This window comes from Pseudorca crassidens, chromosome 9, assembly GCF_039906515.1.
Source record: "Pseudorca crassidens isolate mPseCra1 chromosome 9, mPseCra1.hap1, whole genome shotgun sequence".
Lineage (NCBI taxonomy): Eukaryota > Metazoa > Chordata > Mammalia > Artiodactyla > Delphinidae > Pseudorca > Pseudorca crassidens.
Window position 1 is genome coordinate 31538202 of NC_090304.1, and position 21200 is coordinate 31559401.

A 21200-nucleotide genomic window follows, 5' to 3' on the forward strand; every position below is an offset into this window, starting at 1 on the left:
TCCTCAAACTCCAAAAAGAGGAAGGAAGGAACACTTCCAAACTTATTTTACAAGGACAGCATTACCCTGATACCAAAACCAGAGGACACCACAAAGAAAGAAAATTACAGACCAATATCCCTAATGAAAATAGATGCAAAAATCCTCAACAAAATACTAGAAAACAAAATTCAACAATACATTAAAAGGATAATACACCATGATCAACTGGGATTTATTCCAAAGATGCAAGAATGGTTCAACATTCACAAATCAAACCACATTAACAAAATGAAGCATACAAGTCATATAATCATCTCAATAAATTCAGAAAAAGCATATGACAAAATTCAATATTCATTTATGATAAAAAACTCTCAAAAAAGTAGTTATAGAGAGAATGAGCCTCAACATAATAAAGGACATACATTACAAACCCACGGGTAATATCTCAATGGTGAAAAGCTGAAAACTTTTCCTTTAAAATCAAAAACAAGACAAGGATGCCCACTCTCACCACTTTTACTTAAAATTGTATTGGGAGTCCTAGCCAGAGAAATTAGGCAAGAAAAAGAAATAAAATACATCCAAATTAGAAAGGAAGAGGTAAAACTGTCATTATTTGCAGATGATATGGTATTATATATAGAAAACTCTAAAAACTCTACCAAAAAACTATTAAAACTAATAAATTCACTAAAATTTCATGATACAAAATCACTATACAAAAATCTGTTGTGTTTCTGTATACTAATAATGAACTATCAGAAAGAGAAATTAAGAAAACAATCCCACTTACAATTGCACTCCAAAGAATAAAATACCTAGGAATAAATTAAATCAAAAAGATGAAAGACCTGTACTCTGAAAACTACAATACATTAATGAAAACAACTGAATAAGACACAAATAAATGGAAAGGTATTCCATGCTCATGGATTGGAAGAATTAATAATTTTAAAATGTTCATACTACCTAAAGCAATCTACAGATTCAATGCAATCCCTATCAAAATTCCAATAGTATTTTTCACAGACTTAGAACAAATGATTCTCAAATTTGTATGGAACCACAAGAGACTCCAAATAGACCCCAAATAGCCAAAGCAATCTTGAGAAAGAACAAAGCTGAGATACCCTGCTACCTGATTTCAAACTATACGATAAAGCTAGGTAATCAAAACAGTATAGCACTGGTACAAAAAAGACACATAAATCAATGGAACAGAATAGACAGCCCAGAAATTAACCCAAGCACATATGGTTAATTATTTTATGACAAAGGAGGACAGCATATACAAATGGGGAAAGGACAGTCTTTTCAATAAATGATGTTGGAAAAACTGGACAGTTACACACAAAAGAATGAAATTGTAGCACCATTGTATACCATATATGAAAAACAAAACAGAACAGAACAAAATCCCTCAAAATGGATCAAAGATTTGAATGTTTAAGACCTGAAATCATAAAACTCTTAGAAGAAAACATAAGTAGTAAGCTCTTTGACATCAGTCTTAGCAATGTATTTTTTTGGATCTGACTTCAACAGCAAAAAGCAAAAATAAACAAATGGGGCTACATTAAACTTAAAAGCTTCTGCACAGTGAAAGAAATCATCAACAAAAGAAACAGACACCTACTGACTGAGAGAAAATATTTGTAAATCATATATCTAATAAGGGGTTAATATCCAAAAAATAATAAAACCTCATACAACTCAACATCAAAAAAACAAACAACTTGATTAAAAAATGAGCACAGGATATGAATAAACATTTTTTCCAAAGAAAACATACAGATGGCCAATAGGCACATGAAAAGATGTTCAGTGTCACTATTCATCAGGGAAATGCAAATCAAAACCACAATGAGGTATCTCCTCACACCTGTCAGAATGGTTATTATCAAAAAGACAAGAAACAGCAAGTTTTGGCAAGAAAGCAGAAAAAAGGGAACCCTTGTACACTGTTGCTGGAAATGTACATTGGTGCGACCACTGTGGAAAACAGTATGGAAACTCTTCAAAAAATTAAAAATAGAACTCTCATCTTATCCAGCAATTTGCTTTTGGGTATCTGTCCAAAGATAACAAAAACACTAATTCAAAATGATATGCACCCTTATGTTCACTATAGCATTATTTACCATAACCCAGATACAGAAGCAAGCTAAGGGTCCATCAGTGGATGAATGGATAAAGAAGTGGTATATATATGTAATGGAATATTACTCAGCCATAAGTAAAAGAACGAAATCTTGCCAATTGTGGCAACATGGATGGAAAACATCGATATTATGCTAAGTGAAATAAGACAAAGACAAGTACTACATAATTCACTTATATAATTCCACTTATATGTGGACTGTAAAACACAAAACAAACAAATTAAGCAAAAGAAAACCAGATTCATAGATACAGAGAACATATTGGTGGTTGCCAGAGAGGAGGCAAGTTGGTTGGGTGCAAAATAGGTGAAGGGGATCAAGAGGTACAAACTTCCAGATATAAAATAAATAAGTCAGGCTTCCCTGGTGGCGCAGTGGTTGAGAGTCTGCCTGCCGATGCAGGGGACACAGGTTCATGCCCCAGTCCAGGAAGATCCCACATGCCGTGGAGCGGCTAGGCCTGTGAGCCATGGCCGCTGACCCTGCGTGTCCAGAGCCTGTGCTCTGCAATGGGAGAGGCCACAAGAGTGAGAGGTCCGCCTACTGCAAAAAAAAAAAAAAGAATAGGGACTGGACCTGCACTTCTGGGATGGAGCTGTGAAGGAGTTAAAGTTTCTACACACTAGGGAGCCCCTTCACTGGTGGTGATGGGGGGTGGGTGGGAGGGAAGCTTCAGAGCCATGAAAGAGAGTGCAGCAGCAGGGGTGCAGAGGGCAAAGTGGAGAGATTTCTGCACTAAGGATTGGTGCTGACCAGCACTCACCAGCCTGAGAGTCTTGTCTGCTCACCTGCCATGGTGGGTGGGGGCCGGAAGCTAAGGCTCAGGCTTCGGAGGTCAGATCCCAGGGAGAGGACTGGGGTTGGACGTGTGAAGACAGCCTGAAGGGGGCTAGTGTGTCACAGCTAGCTGAGAGGGAGTCCAGGAAAAAGTCTGGACGTGCCTAAGAAGCAAGAGACCATTGTGTTGGGGTGCGTGAGGAGAGGGGATTCCTTCCCAGTGTGCCCACAGAAGGCAGAGCACCGCCTAAACGAGCTTCAGAGATGGGTGTGAGCCACGACTATCAGCTCAGACCCCAGAGACGGGCATGAACCACTAATGCTGCTGCAGCTGCCACCAAGGATCCTGTGTGCAAGCACAAGTCACTACCCACACCCGCCCTGGGAGCCTGTGCAGCCCGCCACTGCCAGGGTCCCATGATCCAGGGACAACTTCCCCGGGAGAACACATGGCTCGCCTCAGGCTGTTGCAATGTCACGGCAGTGGCCACAGGCTTGCCCTGCATTCTAATTATGAACCATACCCTTCCCTCGCCCTGGCCTGAGGGAGCAAGAGAGGCCTAATCAGCTGCTGCTTTAACCTCCTCCTGTCTGGGTATGGAAGAGGCTCAGGGCGGCCTACATGCAGAGGCGGGGCCAAAACAAAGCTGAACCCCAGTACCTGTATGAACAAAGAAGAGAAAGGGAAATTTCTCTGTGCAGCCTCAGGAGCAACAGATTAAATCCCCAGAGTCAACTTGATAAACCCCACATTTGAAGAATACCTGAACAGACAATGAATGTTCTCAAAACTGAGGCAGCAGACTTTGGGAGCAAACTTAGACTTGGGATTTGCTTTCTGCATTTAATTTGTTTCTGGTTTTATGTTTTTCTTAGTTTAGTTTTTAGTGCTTATTATCATTGGTGGATTTGTTTATGGGTTTGGTTTCTCTCCTCTTTTACTTCAAATTTTTTTATTTTTCGAATTATTTTTTATTTAATTTATTTATCTATTTTTATTTTTCATTTTTTTCTTTTTCTGAGCATGCATGTGTATGCTTCTTTGTGTGATTTTTGTCTGTTTAGGTTTGCTTTTACCATTTGTCCTAGGGTTCTATCTCTTCATTTTTTTTTTTTTTCTTCCTTTTCTTCTGAGCTGTGTGGCTGGCAGGGTCTTGGTGTGCCAGCTGGGTGTTATGCCTGAGCTTCTGAGATGGGAGGGTCAAGTCCAGGACATTGGACCATGAGAAACCTCCCGGCCCCATGCAATATCAATCAATGAGAGTGCACCAAGAGATCTTCATCTAAACACTAAGACCCACCTCCACCAAATGGCCAGCAAACTCCAGTGCTAGACGCCCCCTGCCAAACAACTAGCAAGACAGGAACACAACCCCATCCATTAGCAGAGAGGCTGCCTAAAGTTATACTAAGTTCACAGACACTCCAAAACACACCACTGGATGCAGCCCTGCCCACCAGAAAGACAAGATACAACCCCACCCCTAGAACACAGGAACCAGTCCCCTCCACCAGGAAACCTACTCAAGCCACTAAACCAACCTCACCCACTGGGGCAGACACCAAAAACAACAGTAACTACGAACCTGCAGCCTGTGAAAAGAAGACACCAAACACAGCAGTTAAACAAAATGAGAAGAAAAAGAAATATGCAGCAGAGGAAGGAGCAAAGTAAAAACTCACCAAATGAAACAAATGAAGAGGAAATAGGCAGTCTACCTGAAAAAGAATTCAGAGTAATGATAGCAAAGATGAGCCAAAATCTTGTAAATAGAATGGAGAAAATACAAGAAATGTTTAGCAAGGACCTAGAAGAACTAAAGAGCAAACAAACAATGATGAACAACACAAATACATGAAATTAAAAATTCTCTAGAAGGAATCAATAGCAGAATCAGTTATTCTGCAGAAGAATGGATAAGTGACCTGGAAGATAAAATAGTGGAAATAACTACCACAGAGCAGAACAAAGGAAAAATAATGAAAAGAATTGAGGACAGTCTCAGAGACTTCTGGGACAACAACATTAAAGAACCAATATTCGAATTATAGGGGTCCCAGAAGAAGAAGAGAAAAAGAAAGGGACTGAGAAAATATTTTAAGAGATTATAGTTGAAAACTTCCCTAACATAAGAAAGGAAATAGTCAATCAAGTCCAGGAAGCTCAGAGAGTTCCATACAGGATAAATCCAAGGAGAAGCACACCAAGACACATATTAATCAAACTATCAGAAATTAAACTCAAAGAAAAAGTATTAAAAGCCAGAGAAAAGCAATAAATAATATACAAGTGAAACCCAAGAAGGTTAACAGCTGATCCTTCAGCAGAAACTCTGCAAGCCAGAAGAGAGTGGCAGGACATATTTAAAGTGATGAAAGGGAAAAACCTACAATCAAGATTACTCTATTCAGCAAGGATCTCATTCAGATTTTTTTTTTTTTTTTAAACATCTTTATTGGAGCATAATTGCTTTACAATGGTATGTTAGTTTCAGCTTCACAACAAAGTGAATCAGTTATATATATACATATGTTCCCATATCTCTTCCCGCTTGCGTCACCCTCCCTCCCACCCTCCCCATCCCACCCCTCCAGGCGGTCACACAGCACCGAGCTGATCTCCCTGTGCTATGCGGCTGCTTCCCACTAGCTATCTACCTTACGTTTGGTAGTGTATACATGTCCATGCCTCTTTATTGCTTTGTCACCGTTTACCCTTCCCCCTCCCCATAGCCTCAAGTCCATTCTCTAGTAAGTCTGTGTCTTTATTCCTGTTTCACCCCTAGGTTTTTCATGACATTTTTTTTTTCTTAAATTCCATATATATGTGTTAGCATACGGTATTTGTCTCTCTCTTTCTGACTTACTTCACTCTGTATGACAGACTCTAGGTCTATCCACCTCATTACAAATAGCTCAATTTCGTCTCTTTTTATGGCTGAGTAATACTCCATTGTATATATGTGCCACATCTTCTTTATCCATTCATCCAATGATGGACACTTAGGTTGTTTCCATCTCTGGGCTATTGTAAATAGAGCTGCAATGAACATTTTGGTACATGACTCATTTGAATTACGGTTTTCTCAGGGTATATGCCCAGTAGTGGGATTGCTGGGTCATATGGTAGTTCTATTTGTAGCTTTTTAAGGAACCTCCATACTGTTCTCCAAAGGAAACCATAAAGAAGACCAAAAGACAACCCTCAGAATGGGAGAAAATATTTGCAAATGAAGCAACTGACAAAGGATTAATCTCCAAAATTTATAAGCAGCTCATGCAGCTCAATAACAAAAAAACAAACAACCCAATCCAAAAATGGGCAGAAGACCTAAATAGACATTTCTCCAAAGAAGATATACAGAGTGCCAACAAACACATGAAAGAATGCTCAACATCACTAATCATTAGAGAAATGCAAATCAAAACTACAATGAGATATCATCTCACACCAGTCAGAATGGCCATCATCAAAAAATCTATAAACAATAAATGCTGGAGAGGGTGTGGAGAAAAGGGAACCCTCTTACACTGTTGGTGGGAATGTAAATCTCATTCAGATTTGACAGAGAAATTAAAACCCTTACAGACAAGCAAAAGTTAAGAAAATTCAGCACACCAAACCAGCTTTACAACAAATGCTAAAGGAACTTCTCTAGGCAGGAAAAACAAGAAAAGGAACAGACCTACAATAAAAAATCCAAAACAATTAAGGAAATGGCAATAGGAGCATACATATTGATAATTACTTTAAATGTAAATGGATTAAATGCTCCAACCAAAAAACACAAACTGGCTGAATGGATACAAAAACAAGACCCATATATATGCTGTGTACAAGAGACCCATTTCAGACCTAGGGACACATACAGACTGAAAGTGAGTGGATGGAAAAAGATATTCCAAGCATATGGAAATCAAAAGAAAGCTGAAGAAGCAATACTCATATCAGACAAAACAGATTTTAAAATAAATGCTATTACAAGAGACAAAGAAAGACACTACATAATGATCAAGGGATCAATCCAAGAAGAAGATATAACAATTGTAAATATTTATGCACCCAACATAGGAGCACCTCAATACATAAGGCAAATGCTAACAGCCATAAATGGGGAAGTCAACAGTAACACAATAATAGTAGGAGACTTTAACACCCCACTTTCACCAATGGACAGATCATCCAAAATGAAAATAAGTAAGGAAACACGAGCTTTAAAAGACACATCAGGCCAGATAGACTTAATTGATATTTATAGGACATTCCATCCAAAATCAACAGAATACACATTCTTCTCAAGTGCTCATGGAACATTCTCCAGGATAGATCATATCTTGGGTCACAAATCAAGCCTTGGTAAATTTAGGAAAATTGAAATTGTATCAAGTATCTTTTCTGACCACAATGCTATGAGACTAGATATCAATTACAGGAAAAAAAAACAGTGAAAAATAAAAACACATGGAGGCTAAACAAATACGCTACTAAACTACCAAGAGATCACTGAAGAAATCAATGAGGAAATCAAAATATACCTAGAAACAAATGACAATGAAAACATGATGACCCATAACCTATAGAATATAGGAAAAGCAGTTCTAAGAGGGAAAATTACAGCAGTACAATCTTACGTCAGGAAACAAGAAAAATCTCAAATAAACAACCTAATCTTAAAGCAATTAGAGAAAGAAGAATAAAAATCCCCGAAGTTAGCAGAAGGAAAGAAAACCTAAACATCAGATCAGAAATAAATGAAAAAGAAATGAAGGAAACCATAGTAAAGATCAATAAAACTAAAGGCTGGTTCTTTGGGAAGATAAACAAAATAGATAAACCATTAGCCCCACACTCATTAAGAAAAAAAGGGAGAAGACTCAAATCAACAGAATTAGAAATGAAAAAGAAGTGACAACAAACACTGCAGAAACACAAAGGGTCATGAGAGACTACTATAAGCAACTATATGCTAAAAAATGGACCATCTGGAAGAAATGGACAAATTCCTAGAAAAGAATAACCTTCCAAGACTGAATCAGGAAGAAATAGAAATATGAACAGACTTATCACAAGCACTGAAATTGAAACTGTGATTAAAAATCTTCCAACCCACAAAAGCCAAGGACCAGATGGCTTCACAGGTGAATTCTTTCAAACATTTAGAGAAGAGCTAACACCTATCCTTTCCAAGCTCTTCCAAAATATAGCAGAGGGAGGAACACTCCCAAACTCATTCTACGAGGCCACCATTGCTCTGATACCAAAACCAGACAAAGATGTCACAGAAAAAGAAAACTACAGGCCAATATCACTGATTACGCGTATGCAAAAATCCTCAACAAAATACTAGCAAACAGAATCCAATAGCACATTAAAAGCATCATATACCATATTCAAGTGGGGTTTATCCCAGGAATGCAAGGATTCTTTAATATACACAAATCAATCAGTGTGATAAACCATATTAACAAATTAAAGGAGAAAAAACATATGATCATCTCAATAGATGCAGAACCACTTTCAACAAATTTCAGCACCCATTTATGATAAACACCCTCCAGAAAGTAGACATAGAGGGAACTTAAAGGGCATATATGACAAACCCATAGCTAACATCATTCTCAATGGTGAAAAACTGAAACCATTTCCACTAAGATCAGTAACAAGACATGGTTTCCAACTGTCACCCCTATTATTCAACATAGTTTTGGAAGTTTTAGCCACAGCAATCAGAGAAGAAAGGGAAATAAAAGGAATCCAAATCAGAAAAGAAGAAATAAAACTGTCCCTGTTTGCTGATGACATGATACTATACATAGAGAATCCTAAAGAAGCTAACAGAAAACTACTAGAGCTAATCAATGAATTTGGTAAAGTAGCAGGATATAAAATTAATGCACAGAAATCTCTTGCATTCCTATACACTAACAACGAAAAATCTGAAAGAGAAAGTAAGGAAACACTCCCATTTACTACTGCAACAAAAAGAATAAAATACCTAGGAATAAACCTACCTAAGGAGACAAAAGGCCTGTATGCAGAAAACTATAAGACATTGATGAAAGAAATTAAAGATGATACAAACAGATGGAGAGATATACCATGTTCTTGGATTGGAAGAATCAACATTGTGAAATTGACTATACTACTCAAAACAATCTACAGATTCAATGCAATCCCTATCAAACTACTAATGGCATTTTTCACAGAACCAGAACAAAAAATTTCACAATTTGTATGGATACACAAAAGACCCAGAATAGCGAAAGAAATCTTTAGAAGGAAAGACGGAGCTGGAGGAATTAGGCTCCCTGACTTCAGACTATACTACAAAGCTACAGTAATCAAGACAGTATGGTACTGGCACAAAAACAGAAAGATACATCAATGGAATAGGATAGAAAGCCTAGCGATAAACCCACACATATATGGTCACCTTTTCTTTGACAAAGGAGGTAAGAATATACAATAGAGAGACAGCCTCTTCAATAAGTGGTACTGGGAAAACAGGACAGCTACATGTAAAAGAATGAAATTAGAACACTTCCTAACACCATACATAAAACTAAACTCAAAATGGATAAAGACCTAAATGTTAAGGCCAGACACTATAAAACTCTTAGAGGAAAACATAAGCAGAACACTCTATGATACAAATCACAGGAAGATCCTTTTTGACCTACCTCCTAGAGTAATGGAAATAAAAACAAAAATAAACAAATGGGACCTAATGAAACTTCAAAGCTTTTGAACAGCAAAGGAAATCATAAACAAGATGAAAAACAATCCTAGAATGGGAGAAAATATTTGCAAATGAAGCAAATGACAAAGGATTAGCCTCCAAAATATACAAGCAGCTCATGTAGCTCAATATCAGAAAAACAAACAACCCAATCTAAAAATGGGCAGAAGACCTAAATAGACATTTCTCCAAAGAAGATATACAGATTGCCAACAAACACTTGAAAGGATGCTCAACATCACTAATTATTAGAGAAATGCAGATCAAAACCACAATGAGGTATCACCTCACACTGGTCAGAATGGCCATCTTCAAAAAAATCTACAAACAATAAATGCTGGAGAGGGTGTAGAGAAAAGGGAACCCTCCTGCACTGTTGGTGGGAATGTAAATTGATACAGCCACTATGGAGAACAGTATGGAGGTTACCCAAAAAATCAAAAATAGAACTACCATATGACCCAGCAATCCCACTACTAGGCATATACCCTGAGAAAACCATAATTCAAAAAGTGAAATGTACCTGACTGTTTATTGCAGCACTATTTACAATAGCCAGGACATGGAAGCAACCTAAGTGTCAATTATCGGATGAATGGATAAAGAAAATGTGGCACATATATACAATGACATATTACTCAGCCATAAAAAGAAACAAAATTATTTGTAGTGAAGTGGATGGACCTAGAGTCCATCATACAGAGTGAAGTAAGTCAGAAAGAGAAAAACAAATACTGTATGGTAACACATATATATGGAATCTAAAAAAATAAAAAATGGTTCTGATGAGCCTAGGGGCAGGACAGGAATAAAGATGCAGACGTAGAGAATGGACTTGAGGACACGGGGAGATGGAAGGTTAAGCTGGGATGAAATCAGAGATTAGCACTGACATATATACACTACCAAATGTAAAATAGATAGCTAGTGGGAAGCAGCCGCATAGTACAGGGAGATAAGCTGGGTGCTTTGTGATCACCTAGAGGGGTGGGATAGGAAGGGTGGGAGGGAGGTGCAAGAGGGAGGAGATATGGTGATATATGTATATGTATAGCTTTGTTATAAAGCAGAAATTAACACACCATTGTAAAGCAATTATACTCCAATAAAGATGTTAAAAATAATAATTAAAAAAGAAAAAACATGATATAAAGATGCAAATATACTATAGTTACAAATTTAATCAGTGGAGAGATTTAAAATGGCAGTGTAACTATGAAAAAAATAAGGAAAGGTTATATGAATGAACTAATAAACCTTCATCTAGCACGAGAGATCACAAATAATGCTGAAATTTGATAAATCTAGACACAGTAGTATAAATGTACTTATTCATCGAGAATTGAAGGAAATTTCCAAAAGACTAACAACAGAATATTTTTCAGTTATAGGATGTTATTCATTAAAAATCTTCTGTATTTGACTTTCAAACTGTACATGAAATACCTTAATAATATTTTAACCTTAGAATATTATTCTCACCCATCAAATGTTAAAGGCTAAACATGAATTTTTTTTTCTTAAAAAAATAATGTTCTACGTTTGAAGTAGAAGTCAGTTTACCTTTGGAGAGGGGGAAAGGAGGAAGGAAATAATAGAAAGTAACTCACCCAAGCAAAAGTCACTGAGGTCAGCAAAAGAACATCTGAGCACAGAGTCTTTTCTGCCTTCCTCAGTGTTAACTGGAAACAAGAACAAAAAAGACTTTCTAGTTTTGGGGAATAAAAACATAATGACAGTTAGAACAATTACCGTGGTGACTGCTGTCCAAATAACAGACAAACGTGAAGAAATGTTTTTAAGTTAATGAGTGGAAATGAGAGATACATCTATATTACATTTTAACACTTTGATTCTCTTAAACAATTAGCCACTTTCCTTACTGGACATAGATGTAAGATTACTATTTAAAATAGTGATTTCCCGATACTATTGAAAAGAGAATATTGGCATTTTCAAATTATCCAGAGGAAGAAGCAACCCTAAGGAATCATAAGGGAATCAATTTTCATAATATAAAAGCTCTTAGAGATGGAAGGGAAAATAAAAACACACCCATCCACTGAATGACAGGGGCCTGGTTGTATTCTGACTCCTGACTCTTGTGAAAAGGGATTGTCTGCAGGTATAATGAGTCTCAGACAGTCAGCTGTGTGTAGTTTTATTTGCCAACACTTGTCTAACCACATCTTCGTGCAACCAAATGTTCACTGATTTACTGTCAGTATTATTTATAGTTTTGGGTCTTTCTTTTTAGGGAACTGAGTTTATTATTGCTGGCATATTTAATTACTGGTAATAAATTCTCACCAGGAATGCTAACGAGCCAGTGATTTAGGTGGCTGATCTGTCTTCTCTTGCCAACAGAAAATGTTAGGTCCATATTTGCATGGGGTTGGCTACCTTCAAGGATAAAAAGAAATGAACACACATCTCACCAACGAATGGCCTTTTGTCTGACTGGCATAGGCTACGGTTCTCCTTTCTATGCCAATCTCCTTCCTGAAGACTCTATAAACACTAGTGGAAAACACTATTCTTTAAAAGTTAAACAAGAAAGTAGAGCTCACCTTGCTCTGCTTTGTCAGCAGGGATTGAGGTTACAGAAGTGGGAGCCTGAGATTCACTCTCAGTTGACTGGAAGAGTGAGGTAGATTGGCTCAAGTTCTTTGAGTAAGCATAGCTCTGGGCCAGGCAAGGCAGGGATCTCCGAGATGGTTTTAATGAAGTTTCTTTTGCTATCTCACTCTTGCTTATATTCATACCTGCAAATTCAAAATGGCAAGTTTTAGCAACAAGAAATAATCAGCAGAAATCAACAAATAATTTTAATTCTTGTGATGGCTGTTTCAGAAAAGTACTCTTGAAAAGCATCACCTAGGGATTAGCACTAGTGGAATTCGTTTGTTTCTATATTGTCAGAGGAAGTGTTTTGAGATTTTTGTCAAATAGTTATGAGAAATAAACAGTTCCTCTTCCAGTTTGAGCTTTCACTGTTTTTGAAAGGTTCTGTAAAAAAGAAACTGAGGTTTAAATTCATTTGGAGAGTTATGAGAATAATAATTTGGATTGTCTTTGGATAAATTTAACCATTTAGGTTTTTAAGCAGTAAAATAAATAAAACCTAATGTGTAGAAATTCAAATTACTATTATTAACCAGAACACTTCTTTCTATAACCTATCCTCCTTTAAACACACCACATAATGTACTAGTAGTGATCAAGAGGCTGGAAAGGAACAGCATACATGGTTTAGTACAAAAACTGACCAGCAGGGGGACAGCATTCCTGTGCTCCGTGTAACAGTCCCTCTCCTCATGCAGAGAAGACTGATCTGCCAGAAGAAAGAATGCCCCTCAACAGGACTCTGCCTCCATAATTGGAAGTCCCAGTAACTGTATTCTCCCAGCAATGAATGACCCCATGTCCCTGTATGCCCCTGTCCCCATCCGTCCTCATCCCCCTTACGTTAATCCCAGGGCGTTCCTCAGTCCTGGAATACTGCTATGGGTATTCTGGTACATGCCTTTTTTGCACATATTGAGTATTTCTCTAAGAGGAAAAACTTAGATGTACAACTGCTGGTTTGAAGTGCATGAATATTTATCATTTGGATAAACAATGCCAAACTGCCTTCCCTAAAAGCTTTATCTTTTCACACTTCCCCAAACAGTACAAGATGGAATCCATTTCTTTATGAAATTCCTTGGGGAACTCTAGATAGTATCATTTGTTTTAATTCTGAATAAAATAAAAAGCCAACAAACAAAAAACAAAAAAAATGGTTTTAATCTTCATGTTCCAGATTGAACATGTTTTCATATATTTCTAGCCAATTATAATTCTTAAGTGACTAAGCTATTTTATAGTTTTTCTAGTGTGTTGTTAGGCTTTTTCTTATTATTTTATAGTATGTGTGTGTATATAAACATATGCGGGAGTTTGGGGTATCAACCTTTCATGCAGTTAAAAATCCACATACAATTTAAAACCAGCCCTCTGACTCCACTGTTCCTATCAGTAGTTCTGCATCTGCAGATTCAACCAACCTCAGATTGTGTAGTACTGTAGAATTTTTTATTAAAAACAATCCATGTGTAAGGGCACCCTCACAGTTCAAACTTTTGTTGTTCAAGGGTCAACTGTATATACATTCATATATACATATATATGTATATAGTATTTTAGTGACTACATATTAAATGTAATATATGCTGTGTTTATTTCATTTAGTTTTCTAACAATCTTACCAGGCAGACATTATACCTATTAGCTATGTGGAAACTGAGACTTAGAGAGGATATGTAACATTCCTTATATCACACCAACAAGAAAACTGTTTGGGATTTATATTCCAAACAGTTTCTAGTGCTAAAACCATCACATCATGTTACACCATAAATTAAGTTTGAAACTCCTGCACACCATCCATTTACCTCGAAAATCACAGACACTGAAATGTAAAGAACACACACCAAAATTCATTCTGGTAGAGGCTAAAACTCAGACGGAATATACCTAGAAACACATCTGCTTTTACCACCCTCCCTATTCACCTGCCTATATTCTCTATATTAAAGTAAATTTCAAATGTAGTGATTGAAAGGTGAAAAAGACAAAGCAAACCCACCAGTACATACAGCACTCAAGTAATGAAAATTTTGCCTTGCAATTACTCATCTTAATTCCATTTTTGAGACAGAGTAGACTCTGCGGGCAAGGGGTACAGACAGGAAAGGAAATTACTGAAAATTATATTTTCAGTAATTATATTTATTATAAGACAAACAAATTTAACTAAACTCTACTCATATTGGTTCAGTCAATACTTTTTGGCTACTTTATAATCAGCTCATGAATTAACTCCAGATTTCTAAGGATATTTTCAAATGCATGAATTCAAATAAAGACAAGCAGAGGTACCAATATTCATTGCCCTTTGAGACAAATGAGAATCTTGAAAAAAAAACCAAGACAATTTTTGAGAGGTTCTATAGAAATAAGACATAGTTGAATAGATGAAGTGCAGACAAACCTAGCAGTAGGGGTTTTATCTTCCCGTTTTATAAAAAAAATGTATTTATTTTCACGTTAATTCTCAGTGTGAAAATAAAATGTGACCTAGAAAGGGACTGAAGAAAGAATTATGAATTGATCCAGTCTCTTAGCTTTCTGGGACTCTGTAATGATAAGAAAGGAAAATACCCTTTTGAAGAGGAATTCCCCAAGGCCCACAGAACTCATACTGAAAGCCTACTCATACACCATACAATCCCCCTTATTTAAGGACCGACTAGTGTTTTCTATACTACATTCAAAGAATAGCACAGGGGGAAGAGGGGAAGATGGCGGAAGAGTAAGACGCGGAGATCACCTTCCTCCCCACAGATACACCAGAAATACATCTACACGTGGAACAACTCCTACAGAACACCTACTGAATGCTGGCAGAAGACCTCAGACCTCCCAAAAGGTAAGAAACTCCCCACGTATCTGGGTAGGGCAAAAGAAAAAAGAATAAACAGAGACAAAAGAATAGGGACGGGGCCTGCACCAGTGAGAGGGAGCTGTGAAGGAGGAAAGGTTTCCACACACTAGAAAGTCCCTTGGCGGGCAGAGACTGCGGGTGGTAGAGGGGGAAAGCTTCGGAGCCGCGGAGGAGAGCGCAGCAACAGGGGTCCGGAGGGCAGAGCGGAGAGATTCCTGCACAGAGAATCAGTGCCGACCAGCACTCACCAGCCTGAGAAACTTGTCTGTTCACCCGCCGGGGCGGGCGGGGCTGGGAGCTAAGGCTCAGGCTTTGGTCGGAGCACAGGGAGAGGACTGGGGTTGGCGGCGTGAACACAGCCTGCAGGGGGTTAGTGCACCACGGCTAGCCGGGAGGGAGTCCGGGGGAAAAGTCTGGACTTGCCGAAGAGGCAAGAGACTTTTTCTTCCCTCTTTGCTTCCTGGTGCGCGAGGAGAGGGGATTAAGAGCACTGCTTAAAGGAGCTCCAGAGACGGGCGTGAGCCGTGGCTAAAAGCACAGACCCCAGAGACGGGCATGAGACGCTAAGGCTGCTGCTGCCGCCACCAAGAAGCCTGTGTGCGAGCACAGGTCACTATCCGCACCCCCCTTCCAGGGAGCCTGTGTAGTCCGCCACTGCCAGGGTCCTGGGATCCAGGGACAACTTCCCCGGAAGAACGCACGGCGCGCCTCAGGCTGGTGCAACGTCACGCCAGCCTCTGCCACTGCAGGCCCACCCGACACTCCGTGCCCCTCCCTCCCCCCTGGCCTGAGTGAGCCAGAGCCCCCGAATCAGCGGCTCGTTTAACCCCGTCCTGTCTGAGCAAAGAACAGATGCCCTCCAGCGACCTAAATGCAGAGGCGGGGCCAAATCCAAAGCTGAGCCCTGGGAGCTGTGAAAACAAAGAAGAGAAAGGGAAATCTCTCCCAGCAGCCTCAGAAGCAGCGGATTAAAGCTCCACAATCAACTTGATGTATCCTGCATCTGTGGAATACATGAATACACAACGAATCATCCCAAATTGAGGAGACGGACTTTGAGAGCAAGATTTATGATTTTTTCCCCTTTTCCTCTTTTTGTGAGTGTGTATGTGTATGCTTCTGTGTGAGATTTTGTCTGTATAGCTTTGCTTCCACCATTTGTCCCAGGGTTCTATCCATCCGATTTTTTTTGTTTGTTTTTTAATTTATTTTTCTTAATAATTATTTTTTATTTTAATAATTTTATTTTACTTTATCTTCTTTCTTTCTTTCCTTCCTTCCTTCCCTCCTTTAGACAATGAATCATCCTAAATTGAGGAGGTGGACTTTGAGAGCAAGATTTATGATTTTTTCCCCTTTTCCTCTTTTTGTGAGTGTGTGTGTGTATGCTTCTGTGTGAGATTTTGTCTGTATAGCTTTGCTTTCACCATTTGTCCTAGGGTTCTATCCGTCTGTTTTCTTTCTTTTTAAAAAAAATTTTTTTTCTTATTATTTTTTATTTTAATAACTTTATTATATTTTATCTTATTTTATTGTACTTTACTTTATCTTTTCATTTCTTTCTTTCTTTCTTTCTTTCCTTCTTTCTTTCTTTCTTTCTTCCCTTCCTTCCTTCCTTCTTTCTTTCTTTCTTTCTTTCATTCTTTCTTTCTTTCTTTCCTTCTTTCTCTCTTTCTTTCTTCCCTTCCTTCCTTCCTTCTTTCTATCTTTCTTTCTTTCTACTTCTACTAATTCTTTCTTTCTACTTTTTCTCCCTGTCATTCTGAGCCGTGTGGATGAAAGGCTCTTGGTGCTACAGCCAGGAGTCAGTGCTGTGCCTCTGAGGTGGGAGAGCCAACCTCAGGACACTGGTCCACAAGAGACCTCCCAGCTCCACATAATATCAAACAGCGAAAATCTCCCAGAGATCTCCATCTCAACACCAGCACCCAGCTTCACTCGACGACCAGCAAGCTACAGGGCTGGACACCCTATGTCAAACAACTAGCAAGACACGAACACAAGCCCACCCATCGGCAGAGAGGCTGCCTAAAATCATAATAAGTCCACAGACACCCCAAAACACACCACCAGACGTGGACCTGCCCACCAGAAAGACAAGATCCAGCCTCATCCACCAGAACACAGGCAAGAGTCCCCTCTACCAGGAAGCCTACACAACCCACTGAACCAACTTTAGCCACTGGGGACAGACACCAAACACAACGGGAACTACGAACCTGCAGCCTGCAAAAAGGAGACCCCAAACACAGTAAGATAAGCAAAATGAGAAGACAGAAAAACACACAGCAGATGAAGGGGCAAGATAAAAACCCACCAGACCTAACAAATGAAGAGGAAATAGGCAGTCTACCCGAAAAAGAATTCAGAATAATGATAGTAAAGATGATCCAAAATCTTGGAAATAGAATAGAGAAAATGCAAGAAACATTTAACAAGGACCTAGAAGAACTAAAGATGAAACAAGCAACGATGAAAAACACAATAAATGAAATGAAAAATACTCTAGATGGGATCAATAGCAGAATAACTGAGGCAGAAGAACAGATAAGTGACCTGGAAGATAAAATAGTGGAAGTAACTACTGCAGAGCAGAATAAAGATAAAAGAATGAAAAGAACTGAGGACAGTCTCAGAGACCTCTGGGACAACATTAAACACACCAACATTCGAATTATAGGGGTTCCAGAAGAAGAGAAAAAGAAAGGGACTGAAAAAATATTTGAAGAGATTATAGTTGAAAACTTCCTTAATATGGGAAAGGAAATAGTTAATCAAGTCCAGGAAGCACAGAGAGTCCCATACAGGATAAATCCAAGGAGAAATATGCCAAGACACATATTAATTAAAACTGTCAAAAATTAAATACAAAGAAAACATATTAAAAGCAGCAAGGGAAAAACAACAAATAACACACAAGGGAATCCACATAAGGTTAACAGCTGATCTTTCAGCAGAAACTCTGCAAGCCAGAAGGGAGTGGCAGGACATATTGAAAGTGATGAAGGAGAAAAATCTACAACCAAGATTACTCTACCCAGCAAGGATCTCATTCAGATTTGATGGAGAAATTAAAACCTTTACAGACAAGCAAAAGCTGAGAGAGTTCAGCACCACCAAACCAGCTTTACAATAAATGCTAAAGGAACTTCTCTAGGCAAGAAACACAAGAGAAGAAACAGACCTACAATAACGAACCCAAAACAATTAAGAATATGGGAATAGGAACAAACATATCCATCATTACCTTAAATGTAAATAGACTAAATGCTTCCACCAAAAGACACAGATTAGCTGAATGGATACAAAAATAAGACTCATATATATGCTGTCTACAAGAGACCCACTTCATACATAGAGACACATACAGACTGAAAGTAAGGGGATGGAAAAAGATATTCCAAGTAAATGGAAATCAAAAGAAAGCTGGAGTAGCAATTCTCATATAAGACAAAATAGACTTTAAAGTAAAGACTATTAGAAGAGACAAAGAAGGACACTATATAATGATCAAGGGATTGATCCAAGAAGAAGATAAAACAATTGTAAATATTTATGCACCCAACATAGGAGCACCTCAATATATAAGGCAAATACTAACAGCCATAAAAGGGGAAATCGACAGTAAAACATTCATAGTAGGGGACTTTAACACCCCACTTTCACCAATGGACAGATCATCCGAAATGAAAATAAATAAGGACACACAAGCTTTAAATGATACATTAAACAAGATGGATTTAATTGATATTTAAGGATATTCCATCCAAAAACAACAGAATACACATTCTTCTCAAGTGTTCATGGAAAATTCTCCAGGATAGATCATATCTTGGGTCACAAATCAAGCCTTGGTAAATTTAAGAAAATTGAAATTGTATCAAGTATCTTTTCCAACCACAATGCTATGAGACTAGATATCAATTACAGGAAAAGATCTGTAAAAAATACAAAAACATGCAGGCTAAACAATACACTACTTAATAACGAAGTGATCACTGAAGAAAACAAAGAGGAAATAAAAAAATACCTAAAAACAAATGACAATGGAGACACGATGCCCCAAAACCTATGGGATGCAGCAAAAGCAGTTCTAAGAGGGAAGTTTATAGCAATACAATCCTACCTTAAGAAACAGGAAACATCTCGAATAAACAACCTAACCTTGTACCTAAAGCAATTAGAGAAAGAAGAACAAAAAACCCCCTAAGTTATCAGAAGGAAAGAAATCATAAAAATCAGATCAGAAATAAATGAAAAAGAAATGAAGGAAACGATAGCAAAAATCAATAAAACTAAAAGCTGGTTCTTTGAGAAGATAAACAAAATTGATAAACCATTAGCCAGGCTCATCAAGAAAAAAAGGGAGAAGACTCCAATCAATAGAATTAGAAATGAAAATGGAGAAGTAACAACTGACACTGCAGAAATACAAAAGATCATGAGAGATTACTACAAGCAACTCTATGCCAATAAAATGGACAACCTAGAAGAAATGGACAAATTCTTAGAAATGTACAACCTGCCAAGACTGAATCAGGAAGAAATAGAAAGTATGACCAGACCAATCACAAGCACTGAAATTGAAACTGTGATTAAAAATCTTCCAACAAACAAAAGCCCAGTACCACATGGCTTCACAGGCGAATTCTGTCAAACATTTAGAGAAGAGCTAACACCTATCCTTCTCAAACTCTTCCAAAATATAGCAGAGGGAAGAACACTCCCAAACTTATTCTATGAGGCCACCATCACCCTGATACCAAAACCAGACAAGGATGTCACAAAGAAAGAAAACTACAGGCCAATATCACTGATGAACATAGATGAAAAAATTCTCAACAAAATACTAGCAAAAAGAATCCAACAGCACATTAAAAGGATCATACACCATGGTCAAGTGGGGTTTATTCCAGGAATGCAAGGATTCTTCAATATACGCAAATCAATCAATGTGATAAACCATATTAACAAATTGAAGGAGAAAAAACATATGATGATCTCAATAGATGCAGAGAAAGCTTTCGACAAAATTCAACGCCCATTTATGATAAAAACCCTCCAAAAAGTAGGCATAGAGGGAACTTTCCTCAACATAATAAAGGCCATATATGACAAACCCACAGCCAACATTGTCCTCAATGGTGAAAAACTGAAAGCATTTCCACTAAGATCAGGAACAAGACAAGGCTGTCCACTCTCACCACTCTTACTCAACATAGTTTTGGAAGTTTTAGCCACAGCAATCAGAGAAGAAAAGGAAATAAAAGGAATCCAAATTGGAAAAGAAGAAGTAAAGCTTTCACTCTTTGCAGATGACATGATACTATACATAGAGAATTTTAAAGATGCTACCAGAAAACTACTACAGCTAATCAATGAATTTGGTAAAGTAGCAGGATACAAAATTAATGCACAGAAATCTCTGGCATTCCTATACACTAATGATGAAAAATACGAAAGTGATATCAAGAAAACACTCCCATTTACCATTGCAACAAAAAGAGTAAAATATCTAGGAATAAACCTACCTAAGGAGACAAAAGACCTGTATGCAGAAAATTATAAGACACTGATGAAAGAAATTAATGATACAAATAGATGGAGAGATATACCATGTTCTTGGATCGGAAGAATCAGTATTGTTAAAATGACTATACTACCCAAAGCAATCTACAGATTCAATGCAATCCCTATCAAACTACCACTGGCATTTTTCACAGAACTAGAACAAAAAATTTCACAATTTGTATGGAAACACAAAGGACCCCGAATAGTCAAAGCAATCTTGAGAACGAAAAACAGAGCTGGAGGAATCAGGTTCCCTGACTTCAGACTATACTACAAAGCTACAGTAATCAAGACAGTATGGTACTGGCACAGAAACAGAAATATAGATCAATGGAACAGGATAGAAAGGCCAGAGATAAACCCATGCACATATGGTCACCTTATCTTTGATAAAGGAGGCAGGAATGTACAGTGGAGAAAGGACAGCCTCTTTAATAAGTGGTGCTGGGAAAACTGGACAGGTATATGTAAATGTAT

The 21200-nt window shown here is 37.9% G+C and overlaps 1 protein-coding gene across 1 annotated transcript in view; it reads right to left on the bottom strand.

The window, feature by feature from the left end:
* ANO3 (anoctamin 3) overlaps nt 1-21200 on the bottom strand; it is a 269884-nt gene that overhangs the window by 181050 nt on the left and 67634 nt on the right. Inside the window, exons 2-3 of the mRNA XM_067749578.1 lie at nt 12235-12429; nt 11275-11346 (exon numbers count right to left, since the gene is read on the bottom strand). Coding sequence (XP_067605679.1) covers nt 11275-11346; nt 12235-12429 — 267 coding nt within the window. The remainder of the gene's footprint in view (nt 1-11274; nt 11347-12234; nt 12430-21200) is intronic.